The sequence below is a fragment of the Dromaius novaehollandiae genome, chromosome 19, assembly GCF_036370855.1.
Source record: "Dromaius novaehollandiae isolate bDroNov1 chromosome 19, bDroNov1.hap1, whole genome shotgun sequence".
NCBI lineage: Eukaryota > Metazoa > Chordata > Aves > Casuariiformes > Dromaiidae > Dromaius > Dromaius novaehollandiae.
In genome coordinates this window covers 12,597,766-12,611,322 of record NC_088116.1, presented here as the reverse complement: position 1 = coordinate 12,611,322, position 13,557 = coordinate 12,597,766, and the positions used below count along the sequence as shown (strand labels likewise).

Genomic DNA, 13,557 nt, shown 5'->3' with positions numbered 1-13,557 from the left:
GCGCGGCCACGGCCGCGCGGGGCGGAGGGCGCCCGCCGCGGGGTCTCACCTGGCTCCGTCCCCGCCGCTCCCGCCTCTGCCGCGTGCAGCTCCCCGCCCTGCCCCCACCGGCCGCGCGGCACCGCCAATCGGCGGGCGCCGCCGCCGGCACCGCCGACCAATGAGCAGGGCGGACGCGTCCCCGCCCCGCGCCGCCGGCCGCCAGGACACGCCCTTCTCCTGTCCCGCAAGCGTATCCCGTGACCCGGCGCAACGCGCGGCGAGGGGCGGGACCCGGCGCGCGGCACCCAATGAGAAATCACAGCGCGTCCTGCCGCAGCCAATCCTTGGCCTAGCAACCCTTCACCTCAGAAAGGGCGTTCGGGGGGGCTCGTCCCGGCCCCGCGCGGGGAGGGGGAAGGGCGGGGGCGCCGTCGGAGGGGGGGAGTTGCAACCGCCCTTGTGGGGCGCGAGGTGCCTGCGCAACCGGCCGTTAACCCCCGGGCCGCCCCGCCCCCTCCCAGTAACCCCCCCCTTCCGGTAACCGCCCCCCTTCCACTTCCGCTCGCTGTCACAGCTCCCAGCACAGGGACGCGGCGGCTCCGGGCCGGCCCCGGTGCGGACCCAGCTGCTCCTGCGCTGGGGGCGGCCCTCCCGTTAGAACCGGAGCCTTGGGGGCCACCAGCCCTGAGCGAGAGCGGGGCTTGGCCCGGGGCTGGGCTGCTGCGCCCCTTCCCGGGGGCGGTGTGGCACCTGGGGTAGCGGAGGGAGGCCGGGGGCAGCAGGGACCGTGTCCTGCGCTCCTGGCCTTCCCTTGCCGTGCTATCGCCGTCCTCCCTAACGGGCCGGAATAGGGAGAAGCACGTCCAAAGGATGTTTCCAAGTGTAACATTCGGAGTTTATTTAGACTAATTAAAAGATACTACATCTTCCCAACATAACTTAATGCCTCCTTGTTTTATCACTAAACACCACTGTGTTCGGCTTTTGGCAGCTGGCGCGCTGCATATTTAGCTGCTGTTTTTGCTTCCACAGGGGCTGGCTGGTGGCTCCCTCTTTCCCACAACATCTGCCTGTATTTTCCCATCCGCGATGTTACTTCTGCTCTTTGCACCGAGGCCTCACCGTACGCTTGACCAGTCCGACTAAATGGCCGGAGTCACGTGAAAACACTGTCATTTCTGAACTTGGTGACCAGCTGTTCTCACGACTGTCACCCCCACTCCACTGATACACTTACAGGGCAACCTCAGGCTTTCTCACAGCCTGGGTGCTGTATCTCAGGTGGGCTCCCCTCCTCCTCGAGCACCCGCAGGATGGTGTCGGGTTGCCCCGCAGCCGGAGCGGGGCTGGCCCACCCGCGGGCGGATGATGGAGCTGAAGAGTGCCTTCTCCCGGTTGGCACCCGGACAGTGCAGCGGAAGGAGGGGAAGAGCCTCGCTCAGCCCCAGGCGGGTTTGGAGGGTTGCTGCCCCAGGCTGGAAGTGCGGGCGCAAAGGGGATGTTGGTCCTTGGCCAAGAGGATGGCCGCGTCCACCCGGCCCTGGGACCACGAGCTGACATCGGAGCTGCTTTGGCTTGTACAGCCGGCTGCCCTGCTGAGGGCCGGGCTTTGGCAGCTCTCGCTAGCTCTCCTGCCATGGGTGCCTGCTGCCCACGTGCTCCAGCAACTGCCCTGTCCCACTGCTGACCGTGCACCGGACAGTGCGTCGGGGCCTTCTGCCCCTCTGACCTGCTCTAAAAGAGGCCAGGAGGGCTGGGGCTTCCCCCTCACCCCGCGGGTGAGTGCTGGGCGGCACGGCGCCAGGGCGCGTTGAACGTGTTTGGGGTGCCCCAGAAGCTGAGGAAACACGCTGGGAACGTGCAGGATGAAACCAGTGTTGCTGCCTGGCTGCCAAAGGCCCCAGGGCTCACAGGTATGTGCTAGATCGAGCAGGGGGCTGAAGAGCGGGGCCCAAGTGGGCGGGCAGAAAGCGAAGTTAACTTACTTTCATTTTCCTCACAGGGGAAACGGCAGCTGGGGCTGGCTTGCAGGCCCTGCACGCTGAGGGGCGATGGCAGGTAAGAGCTCAGTAGCGGGACGGGGGCCTGCTGGGGTCCTGCTCACGCCGGCCAGCCTGGTGCGTGGGGAGAGGCAGGGGCAGGGCAGGGCAGGGGACAAGACAGGGCAGGGCAACCTCTGCTTGCTGGCTGGGGCCTGTGGCAGGGACAGCCTCGGAGTCCCAGGCACTTGGGAACACGTCCGCTTCGGGAACTTTGTGCTGGTGTGTGGGAGAAGGGGTGGTGGACAAGGGGGGAGAAGCACTTGGGGTGGGAGATGGGGGAGAGGGAGGACTGGGGCTGGGAGATAGCAGAGGGGGAGCACCCTGGGGAGCACTGGGGATGGGCAGTTGGGGGAGGGAGAGCACCCCCGGGTGGGTGATGGGGAAGAGGGATCACCCGGGGAGCAGCCAAGATGGGTGATGGGAGAGGCAACAGCACCCTGCAGTGGAGCATAGGGGAGGGAGCAGCACTGAGGGTGGGTGATGGGGCAGCTGGAGCTGTGGGGTGGGGGGGTCCCTCTGCTGATGGGGCTGCCCTGCAGACAAGAAGCTCCTGGAGGTGCGGACAAGCTTTGTGGAGCGCGTGGGGAAGCCCGTGATCTCCGGGCTCCTGGATGACCTGCTAGCCCAGCGGGTGCTGAGCTCCGAGGAGGTGGACACGGTGCAGGACCAGTACACGCTGCGTGCTGACAAGGCCCGCTGCCTCATTGACAGCGTGCGCCTGAAGGGCCACAGGGCCAGCAAGATCCTCATCGAGAGCCTCAGGCAGCGCGATGGCCTCTTGGCAGAGGAGCTGGGTCTGGGCACTGACTCGGGTGAGCCGCGCAGGGTCACAGCCTGCCCTGGGTCCTCCTGCTGGGCTTTGCCAGGCCCTGGATGTGCTGGGGCTCCCTCTGCCACCCGCTGGGGTACCAGAGGGAGGCCTGGCCCTGGCAGGGCGGTTGGGAGTCCCCAGTGTTACTGTGGTGCAGCACTGCGTCCCCCTTGCCGCGCTGCAGGGACAGGGCTCCCTGGGGTGGGAATTCCCCCTGTGGGGCTGAATAAGGACTCCTGAGGGGCAGAGCCCAGCCCCACTTGCCTGTGCACACCCTGCTCTGTGTGGGGACAGTCCCCTTCTGCTGCAGCCCCTTCCTGGCGTAACTGCGGGGCTTTGTGCTTCCAGGGCCCCCTGGCACGCAGCTGGTCTCCCCCAGCACTGATGTCACCCCCAGGCCCCCCGCCAGCACCCAGGGCCAGCAGTGGATCCAGCAGTGCTCTCTGAGCGAGTACCAGCGCATCTGTGAGGCAGAGGGAAATCAGGTGCTGTGGGTGCAGGAGAGGAGGGCTGGGAGCATGGCCCCACCACCCACAAGAGCAGGCAGGGGCTGCCAAGGGGAGCTAGGGCCCTCGTTGTCCCAGGAGCAGGGCGAGAGCTTTGGTGAGATGCCCTGGGGACACAGAGATGTGGGTGCTGGGCTGACGGGCTATTAGCTGCCTCCCAAGAAACACCCCCTGCACCCATGCACAGCTGAGCCCAGCCTCTCTTCCTGCTTACAGATCTATCCCATATACCTGCCACGGGAGACGCGAACCCGCAGGGCCCTGCTTATCTGCAACATTGAATTTGAGTACTTGAGCAAGCGGCGTGGGGCTGAAAAAGATGTGGACGGGATGACGAAGCTGCTGGAAGGACTAGGCTACAAGGTGGAAATCCACATCGACTTAACTTCCCAGGTAAAGCATTGGAGCAAGCGGCCAGCACCTGGCCCAGAAGCGATGCAGAGACCCTTGCCTGTGTTGGCGGCAGGTGGGCTCAGGATGGACCTGCCAGCGGGCAATCTCAGACACCACAGGAGCACCCCTGTCCCCAGGGGCAGTGGCTCCTGGTCACAGCTGGTGGCTGGGTCTCTGCACAGCTGGGTGCAGGTCACCGATGCTCCTACCTCCTGCTTGTTTGTAGGAGATGGCCAAGGTCTTGAAGGATTTTGCCAGTTGCAAGGAGCACCAGAACTCTGACAGCACATTCCTAGTGCTCATGTCCCATGGGGTCAGGGCTGGGCTCTGCGGGACCAAGAGCAGAGACAGGAACACAGACATCCTTTCCCTCGATACCATCTATGAGACCTTCAACAACAAGCACTGCCAGGCACTGCTGGACAAACCCAAAGTGCTCATCATCCAGGCCTGCCGGGGAGGTGAGTCCCAAGTGTACGGGGGACGTGAAGTGAGTGAGCAGGCTGGGCTCTTCCAGGGCAGGTGAGCCCTTGGTGTGGGGTGGGAACGGGAGGCCCCATCACTGACCAGCAGTCCTGCTTCCCTAGAGAAAGCTGGCTCTGTGCTGGTGAGAGACTCCAACATCCCTGAGACGACTGGTCCCAGCTTGCCTCCCACGACCACTGCAGGGCTGGAAAGTGATACAATCCGTGAAGTCCACCTGGAGAGTGATTTTGCCTGTTTATACTCCTCCACCCCTGGTAACCAGTTCCCAGAGATCGGTTCCAGCTGCAGGGGGAAGTTGGGAGGATGGAGCTCCTGTTCCTGACATGACAGGCCTCCTGCACACCTCCTCAGGGCAGATTGGCCGGGTTTCCCTTCTGTGTGGTGCTCTGGCATGTGCCCTTCAGCTATTGCTCCAGTGACAGCTGGAAAAGGCAGCATCCCCTCAGTGCCACATTACACAGCTGCTCCAGGATGCCCACAGATCCCTCTCAGGAACAGCAGCACCACATCCAAGCTTTTGTGCCCTCCTGATGCTGCCTTAGCTGAGGGTTATTCACATGCACTGGAGCAACCTCACACCATGGTGCTCCCCAAAGGGCAAAGCTGCCCTGCCTCCTTTCCTTGCCCCTGTCACAGACCTCCCCGCTGACTCTACCTGGACTCCTTCCCAAGTAGATTTATCTTATCACAGTGGTTGGTGGAGGAGGAATAATCGCCCGTAGGGATCAGCTGGGTCGTGGATGGCTCCAAGCCATGCCAGCCTGGCATGCATCAGGAACGCGGGTGGGAGCAGGGAAAGGAGAGATGGGTGGAGAAAATTGCGTATCACATCTAGCTTCCCTGAGATCCCCTAACCCATCCTTTTCCCATTCTTTGGCCTGTGGGTCAGATGAACCGAACGTAACGATCTTGGAGAAGGTTCCCAAGTCTGTCCCCGTAGCCCCATGTCCTGTCCAGAGCCACTGAAGCCCCCATGCTCATGGCAACAGCCCCATCTCTTGGGCTCTCCTCAGCCTATGACTCCCTCATCATCAGCACTCTCCCTTCCTTCCCACAGCCCCAGACTTAGTGGGAGCCCTCTGCCACCTCAGCCCAGGTGCTAAGAGCAAGGTGAAATCACTGTACTGCTCTGCCCCCCCCCCCCCGGCATTAGCCACTGTTGCAGTGGGAGATATCAGTACCATGACACTTAACACCTGCTGTTTCCTCAGATACTGCTGCCTGGAGAAGCCCCCAAACTGGCTCCATTTTCATCCAATACCTGATAGAGCAATTTAGAAACTGTGCCTACAACAGCCATTTGCGTGAGATCTTCCGAAAGGTGGGATTTTGTTGTTAAACGTGTGCCAGCAGATGCAGCCATGCTAATGGTCAGAATTACTGCTCTGGGAACAGGGCCCTGCTCAAAGTCGAGCTCTAGCCAGAGCAGGCGATTTCTCTGCAGGCCCTAAGGAGCAGGCTGTTTCAGAAAGGGGTCCAGGTCCTCCAGTTCGGCCTGGAAAATCAGCTTGATCTCCAGAGGCATCAGAATCCTGCCCCATGGTGGGCACACAAGGGCCTGGCACGTTGGTGCAGCCTACGGTATCCCTTCCACCACTAGACATGTTCCTGGGGATGCCCTGCTCCTGATTCCATGCACTGTTTCTGTGCTGGAGATGGAGCTGCTCCCATTTTCCCCACTGTCTCTCTCACCTCAGGTCCAACATTCCTTTGACAAATTTCCTCAGCAGTTGCCAGCAGAAGAACGAACTACGCTCATCAAAAAGTTCTACCTCTTCCCAGGCCACTGATCTCCTCCCAGTGGTGAGTTATCTTTATCTATCCTCTGCAGAAGCCTTGTGTCTGTGCCCCAAACCCAGCATCCTTGCCAGCAGGGATGAGCTGAGGGGCTTCTCCAGCACACCTGGGCTCCAGACCACATGGCTCTGGCTGTATATCCAAAGGGCTTGTGTGCTTGTAGCAGGGACCAAGCAGTGGCCTGGCTCTCTCCATCTCCAAGCTGGGTATTTAAAAGACAGGTGCTCAGGGAAGGGTTTCAGTAGCCTGTAACTCAGTAGTTTCTCTGACTTATATTCTTAGCAGCTAAAAAATGAGACATGCATAGAGAGAAAGTGTTTGAATTTGGTGGTAACAGAGCAGAAGACATATGTTCAAGGTGAACACAGCCCTGCTCCAGAGAAATGCTTTCATCTTCACTTCAGAGAAGCGGCAAGAGGAAAGGCCAAAACCAGCTTCCTATCTGCAAAGTTCAGCCCCCAGCAGTGCACCGCACAGCACAGAACAGTCTGCCTTCTCTACAGAAACAGTGCATCGCCAAACCAACTACTTTTGGCCCCTTTTGCTAAATGACAGAAATATCCCTGAAGTAAAACTGTCCTTGGTCTCCTCATTTCTTTTGTGGCTTCCAAAAAATCCCAAACAGAACACACTCTTGTTAGGGAACAGCAAAGATACCTGGCACCAGAATGCTAAATGCAAAGCTGGCTAATGTATCTCTTAATCATTCCCAAATAGAGCTTCCAATGCAAGCATGTCCCCAGACATGACAGCTACTATCCATCGCCCCCAGTGCCACTTCCTCGTTGTCTCCAAATGTTCCTATTGTCTAATAAAGAGATGTTCACACCAGATTGCACCTCTCCCCTTTCGTGGGTTGGTGATCATTACAGCTGGCAGTAGTAGCTGGTGTGTCACCTTCTCCTGGGACATGGGGCAGGTGGTGCGAAATCAGAGAAAGCCTGAGGAGGAGGGGATGACTGTGTTTGGGGCTGGATGAGCAGACATGCTCCCTGGGGCTGGGCTCCTGGAGACAGACGGCTCAGTGCCCGTCTGCTTCCCCTGCGTGCTGGCAGGGCAACATCCCCTCTTGTTTTCTCCATTTCTTCCAGTGCCTGATTCATCCAAGTGCACTGCTGCCAGGGGAGAGACCAGGCAGCCAGGTCCTCTCCCAAAGCTGTGTCTGTTAGGGTTTGTCCATTCTAGCTCAGAGGGCAGCAGAGATGTCTCTTGCCCTCCTTTCCCTCTGCATTTCCAGCCTTTGCCCTGGATCTACGTGCTCTCCAGGTCTGCATCTTCTTAGGCTGAGCCTGTCTATGGCTGCTCTCACTGCAGAGTTAGAGCCTGTTATATAAAAGGCCTTTATGTCCTACCCACACAGCTGCTTTTGGAAACTACAAAAAGGCAAAACCTGCCCTCGGGCACCCACCCCAAGGGATTTCTGAGCACAGGCCCAAAGCCCAAGGCAGCAGGTTGGGTGTCCATGTTCCAGCTATTCTCTCCTTGCAACACCCCCTCGCAGTCTCAAAACATCTCCCTGCTCAAGAGGCAGCTTCCACCAGTCCCCAATCCTCCCTCTGCCTCAGACAGCAGGACTCAGGGCATTAGCGCCTTGGCTGCTGCTAGCTTGAGACACCCCTTGCTCTCCCGCACCACAGGCTTCACCCTCTCTTTCTAGGCAGCCCAAGACCAGAGACTGATTCTCCTGTTCCTCATGTCCTACATGCAGATCAGACAAAAAAAACCAAACTCCACTCAAGGACCCTGAAGTGGAGGGAAAGACCTCTCTAGTTTCCCTGATAACAGTGCACAGCTGCTTTTGTCCATGAATTTGTCCACCACAAGTGGCTGGTCCCTGGGTCCAGCTTCAAGGGAGGAATGTGCCATCAACCCTGCTTCTCACCCTGGAGTGAGACACTGATTCCCCTTCCCCTCCCGAGGCATCATCGACACTGGCTTTATCATTTAACCTGAGTTGACATGTGCTTTTATTAACTGCAGACTGCACACCTCCTCTCACTTCCTACTCAGTTCTGTCCTTTCAGGCACCCATGGCCAGAGTCTGCCCTTGACCATTGCACTGAACCCTGGCAGGCTTCAGGTGGCCAGGTGGGCTCCCTACCTACACCTCACCCTGCACTTCCCCAGCTGCTGAACACGGCCCCCTCCTGCAACATTTGCCCTCAGCTGGCAGCTGAGCTGAGGCATGTTCGGTTTGCACAGGCACACACAAAGGGTGCAGAAAGCCCCAGGCTTGCATTTGCTTCCCCAGAGGTGTCACTGTGGCCCTTTCCGAAACCTGGGTGCAGCAAGGTCACGGCGCTGGGCTTTGATCCCCAGGCGAACAGAGGAGGGTCTCTCCATGCTACATTCTCACTCACAGGATGAGATGCTTCAGAGGAAGGCACAGGAAGGATGTGTTTCCCTCTGGGAGTCATGAAAGATCCTTAAATTTGCATCTTACATGTGATGCTTCCAGAGCCTGGTGTGTTATGGGCCCAGTGCAGCTCTAGCCTCCCACCAGTGCCCCTCAGGTGAGCAAGACCCCATTTCCTGTGCCTGCTAGCACCTTCCTCATCCTCCACAGCCACATCCAGACTGTTTTCTGCCTCAGCATTGATTCAACTTTATTGCAAGTTCTGCACAGTCACAGGCAGCTCTGGGCCCAATGCAAGAGGACAAAGCCACCACGACGGACCGGAGCATCCTCCCTGAGGGCTCTCCTGCCCCCTTATAACATCTGAGACACTCTAATGCAGCCCCTGGGACGGTATGCTCAGAAAGGACAGTGTCCTGGGCTAGCAACACCCTGCATCCCTGCGAGGTGGCAGGGACAGGTCAGAGGGCCGGGCAAGGGAGGGCATCTCAGCTCCAGCTCTACCTGACCTGGAGTGGGAGATGGCTCTGCAGGCAGGATCACACTGCAAAGGGGGTGATGGGGTGGAAGCTTCTTCTCACATCACCTAGGTGGCCTGCCTCATCTCCCAGAGCTCCTCGGGTCCCATTTGGTGCTCATGGAAACCGTAGTCCCTGGCTCTATGGTGGTGGCAGGAAATTGAGGATGGCAGTGATGAATTCTTCAAACTTATCTTGATGGACTATGTGTCCCGCACCTTCAATGAACTGGATATCTGCCTTCGGGAAGAGGCGCTGGATCTCCGGGTAGTCTTTGCGGCTGAAGGACAAGGGAACACACCATGGGAAGCATGATCAGAGGTCCAGCCAGACATCTTCCCTCACGCTCCCCAAGCAGAGGGATCCTAGGTCTGACCACATCTCCCTTCCCTGCAAAGGAAGCCCAGGGCTCCCCCCAGACCCTCCCTTCCATGTGTTGGTGGCACTAGCCACTGGAGACATAGAGCTCATTTTAGGACCTTCCCCATCTCTGGAGCTTCCTCCCACCCTTGGCAGCTGCAGGAGCAGAACGCAAGGCTGTGAAGGAGCACAGCCTCTGACAGGCCTCTCTCCAGTCTCACCTGATATAGGGCGAGTTGGATCCTCCCAAGAAAAGTGTGGGGCCTGGATACGGCTTGTGGAAGACTGGGAAGTTCATGATATCTGACAAGTGATGGGAAATAGCCTCCAGGTTTACCCGCCAGGTGTAGCGGCCCTCCACCTCCACCAGGTTGGTGAGAAGGAACTGTCTCAGCTGTGCCAACTGCCACAAAAGGGGAACGTGCCAGCGGATCATACGCTCCTCAGTAGGAACAACAAGCTCTCAAGATGTCCCAGCACCCTCCATCCTCCCCCCCATGCCAGGCACCCCATTCTGCTCGATGAGTGTGCTGTGTGTCTGTCACAGTCCCCAAAGTCAGTGACAGTGAGTGAGCAGGGGTGGAAAGAGTCCAGCTGGGACGATGGCCCTAGAGGTGTGTGCTCCAGTCCTAGGGACAAGATTGGAGAAAAAACCCCATCTGAGCAGAGGAATCTCCTACCTGGACAGCTGGACGCAGCTGATCATCAGCCAGCTGGCGGGCTGCAGAGCGTGGCAGACCATCGGGGATGTTCACTGACTTCATGGCGGAGATGTAGGCAGAGAATTCAGAGACAGCTGTGGTTGAGCTGGGACTAACGTCTACGGAGATCAGGCGCTCTACTAGGTCTGGCTGGGGACACAAGCAGGACAGCTGGAAGCGAATTTAGATCTCTGTGCCCTGCTCTGAGCAGCAGGACAGCACACAGGGCTCTGCCCACAGCCAGACCCCCAGAAGGCCTTTAGTTCCCTCCTACCTCACCCACCAAAGAACCGTGACAGAGCAGCAAAACTCCACACGTGCTTCCTTGAGTTTCTGTATTCCCATGTCTCAGTGCGCGAAATCTCTAAAATCCCTTGCAATCAGTGTAACAGAAGGACAGAAGGACAGGGCACAGCGTAGGCCAACTGCTGTCGGCATAGGGATGGAGACTTGCTGCTGCTTCTACAGCCCACCCTGAAGCATTGAGGGGGGTGGCAGCACAACGGACCCATAATGGAGAAACGCCATCCCCTCCAGGCTTGCGGGCCATGACAGCACTGATGAAAAGCACCTGTAGGTGCCAGCCCCCTTCCTACAGCACCCTGGGAGTCCCGCAAAAGGAGCGGCCACCCTGAGCCCCCTCCCGCCAGCAGGACCCAGGGGGGCACCGACCCGCTGCAAGGCCAGCGTCATGGCCGTCTTGCCCCCCATGCTGTGTCCCAGGAGGATGCACTTGGTGATGCCCAGGCGGGACAGGAGGTGCTGCACGTCCAGACTCATCGCTTCGTAGGTCATGAGCGGGCTGTGGGGGCTGCTTCCGTGGTTCCGGGCGTCCAGCGTCAGCACCTGGCTGGGCAAGGGGGCACCGTGTCACTGCGGGATGGCCGCCGGCGACACGCTGCCTCCCCAGGGGCCACGGCGGCCTCGGACACAGGGGTTAGCGGCACGCCGCGTCCCCAGCACCCAGGCCGCACGGCGGCAGCGCCCGCAGGCGATGCGGGAGGCCCCGGGGTGAAGGTGGGCTGAGCGCGGGGCGGCGCCTGGGGAAGCGTCAGCCCCGGCCCCTCGGCACCCTCTGCCCCGCGGCCTCCCTTGCTGCGGCACGGCCTCCCCGCGCCCTGCCCGCGGCCTCACCTTGCCGCCGCCGCGCCGCGCCACCGTCTTGGCCACCGTGTGGAAGTTGCCGTGGCTGCCGAAGAGCCCGTGGAGGATCACCAGGGGCGGCCGGGCCCCGCTGCCCTCCAGCACCTCGTGAGCCAGCGGCACCGCGCTGCGGGGAAACGGGTGGGGCAGCGTGGGGCGGGGCCACGGCCTGGGGGCGGGGCCGCAGCACCACCCTGCAGCCAAGGGTCAGCATGGGGCGGAGCCACGGCCTGGGGGCGGGGCCAAGGCCTGGGAGCGGGGCCGCAGCACCACCCTGCAGGCAAGGGTCAGCATGGGGCGGAGCCACGGCCTGGGGGCGGGGCCAAGGCCTGGGGGCGGGGCAGCAGCACACCCTGCAGCCAAGGGTCAGCATGGGGCGGAGCCACGGACTGGGGGCGGGGCCAAGGCCTGGGGGCGGGGCCAAGGCCTGGGGGCGGGGCAGCAGCACACCCTGCAGCCAAGGGTCAGCATGGGGCGGAGCCACGGACTGGGGGCGGGGCCAAGGCCTGGGGGCGGGGCCCAGGGCACGGCCTTGCCGGCCATTTCCCATCCCAACGCCCCGTGCGTGGGGGCCTCTTACGTCATCACGGTGCGGGCGGCTGCAGGCGGCAGCGGGGTCCCGCCTCGGCCGCGGGGCTGACGCCCGGCCGGGGTCGCGGCGCAGCGGAGGAGGCGGCGCAGCATCGCGGCGGCGCCAGGGCGAGCGCGGGCGGCGGCGGGCCGGGCGGCGGCGCACAGCCCGTGACGCACAGCCCGTGACGCGGCCGGGCGGCCCCGCCCCCGGGCCGGGTGTGGGGGGGGAGGGCGGCGCGGGCGACCCCTGGCGGACGGCGGCGGCGCCCCGCGTGCCCGTGCGGCCATGAGGCGGCCCCGCCCCGCGGCGGAACCGGCCGGGAGCAGCCGCCCCGAGGCCGTCGGCGCCGGTGCCCGCCGGCCGCACGCGGAGCCGCCACCGCCGCCTTTATAGGGCCGTAAAGCCATAAAGGCGCCGGGTCAAGGCCCGGCAGCGATAAGGCCGCGGCGGCGGAACAGGGTGGAGCTGCCCCGCCCCGCCCGTCCCTGCCGTGCTGTGGGCCCGGAGGCCGAGCGGCTGCCGAGCCCGTGAGTTGGATGCCGGCGGGGCCCTGCCCGCCCTCGCGGCCCACTGCCCGTGCTGGCGGCGAGGGCGACGGGGCGCCTCTCCTCTCCTCTCCTCTCCTCTCCTCTCCCCCCCGGCCCGGGCGGCTTTCGCCCCTCGCCGGGAGCGCGGATGCGCCGGCCGGGCCACCTCACGCACACGTGGCCGGGCGCTGCCTGGCGCCGCGCGCTTCCCCTTTCGCCCCGCGCGGGTGCCCTGACTCACCCCGCAGGAATCGGTGGGAGTGCAAGTTCCTCGTTTACGAGCTCAGTCACCCTCGAGAGGAATCTGTTCTCTGTTTGTGCAGAAAGGCAATGTTCCCGGTTTCGGCACCGCTGTCACCGCACGCTCGTCTTTTAGGTCATATGTGAAGGCAGGGCCGGTGGCCCGGAGCCCTGCGCGGTTTTCAGCCCAAAGGAAGCTTTTTCCTCTTAGGAAGGAGCGCGCTGGGACCTGACCGTGCAGCGTCTCCTAAATGGCGAGCGTTTGAGCGGCGGAGGTGCGCTGGAGGCGCGTGCCCCATGCCTGGCGAAACCTCCCTGTGCCCAGATGTTTGGCAGATGTGTCCCCAGGGGAAGCAAGTGTGTGTGTGCACTCGCCTGTTTTGGGTGCGTGCCCAAACGTTTTTCACTAGGGCCAGGTGTCCACACACGTGTACCAAAAGGCAGGGTGCCTTTCTGGGGGTGCCGGGTGTGTTCCCAGTGGGGTGAAACACCCGTGGGAGTCACAGGAGCGCATGGCTGCTGGCCTGCATTTCGGACGTGGGAGCGCCTGTGGTGTAGATGCTGTGTGTCTGGGAAGGGAGGCCCGGTGTTTTGGGACAGGGAGCATCTCCCGCGGTGTGTGGACATGTGCAGATGTTGGGCAGTGTCTGCAGAAGCACCAGGCGAAGCGCTCGTCTCCGTGCTGCCTTTCCCATCCCCTCAGGGGCTCAGACCATAGGGCAGGAGATCAGCAGAATGCCTGGGCCCCTGCAGCAGACCCATCAAGGCAAAATACTTCCCATCCCCAGAGCAGGGTCATGGTGGCAAAAATAACCTTAGAATTACTGCGGTTTCCTCAAGGGGGCACCTTGGGCAAGCGGAGAGATGTTGGCTCCAGCCAACTCCAGCTTTGGAGTGACTCTGCCCTGGAGATGGGCACCCAGATGCCTTCCTTGGTCTTCCAAAAGCTGCCTGCCTTGCGGGAAGCCGTTTTTCTGTCCCTGCAAGCCAAATGCAGCACTAGTTCCCCAAGGGGAACAGCCTTGGAGCTAGCCAGGACTTGGGGCACCTGGTGTGCCCAGACATGGGGCCTAGGGCTGGCCCCACAGCTACAGCACTGGAAAAGGTGCCTACGCGAAGAG

At 61.6% G+C, this 13,557-nt stretch overlaps 3 protein-coding genes across 10 annotated transcripts in view; 1 reads left to right on the top strand and 2 right to left on the bottom strand.

Moving 5' to 3' along the window:
* MTMR4 (myotubularin related protein 4) overlaps positions 1 to 158 on the bottom strand; it is a 59,734-nt gene extending 59,576 nt beyond the window's left edge. Inside the window, exon 1 of the mRNA XM_064523485.1 lies at positions 50 to 158. The gene's annotated coding sequence lies outside the window, so the exon portion shown is untranslated. The remainder of the gene's footprint in view (positions 1 to 49) is intronic.
* A 376-nt stretch (positions 159 to 534) lies between these two features.
* LOC112987315 (caspase-1-like) lies at positions 535 to 6,850 on the top strand. Of its 6 annotated transcripts, none has more exons than XM_026107152.2 (9): positions 535 to 1,895; positions 1,985 to 2,040; positions 2,564 to 2,836; positions 3,184 to 3,320; positions 3,558 to 3,734; positions 3,961 to 4,195; positions 4,322 to 4,474; positions 5,432 to 5,541; positions 5,665 to 5,961. In XM_026107152.2, the coding sequence occupies exons 2-9, from the start codon at positions 2,034 to 2,036 to the stop codon at positions 5,818 to 5,820; spliced, it is 1,248 nt and encodes a 415-aa protein (XP_025962937.2). In that variant the 5' UTR covers positions 535 to 1,895; positions 1,985 to 2,033; the 3' UTR covers positions 5,821 to 5,961. The 6 variants fall into 6 exon arrangements, with proteins under 6 accessions (XP_025962937.2, XP_025962942.2, XP_064379554.1 ...); XM_026107157.2 differs by lacking the exon at positions 535 to 1,895 and adding an exon at positions 6,422 to 6,850 and having other exon boundaries at positions 1,967 to 2,040; positions 5,918 to 6,023; XM_064523484.1 differs by lacking the exon at positions 535 to 1,895 and adding an exon at positions 6,376 to 6,850 and having other exon boundaries at positions 1,967 to 2,040; positions 5,918 to 6,023.
* A 1,747-nt stretch (positions 6,851 to 8,597) lies between these two features.
* Positions 8,598 to 11,873, bottom strand: ABHD11 (abhydrolase domain containing 11). 3 transcript variants are annotated; one of them, XM_064523481.1, is made up of 6 exons: positions 11,676 to 11,873; positions 11,087 to 11,222; positions 10,625 to 10,798; positions 9,932 to 10,123; positions 9,473 to 9,654; positions 8,598 to 9,171 (listed from the first exon to the last, which is right to left on the bottom strand). In XM_064523481.1, the coding sequence occupies exons 1-6, from the start codon at positions 11,777 to 11,779 to the stop codon at positions 9,033 to 9,035; spliced, it is 927 nt and encodes a 308-aa protein (XP_064379551.1). In that variant the 5' UTR covers positions 11,780 to 11,873; the 3' UTR covers positions 8,598 to 9,032. The 3 variants fall into 3 exon arrangements, with proteins under 3 accessions (XP_064379551.1, XP_064379552.1, XP_064379553.1); XM_064523482.1 differs by having other exon boundaries at positions 9,932 to 10,102; positions 11,676 to 11,872; XM_064523483.1 differs by lacking the exon at positions 11,087 to 11,222 and having other exon boundaries at positions 10,625 to 10,802; positions 11,676 to 11,872.
* Positions 11,874 to 13,557: the final 1,684 nt, after the last annotated feature.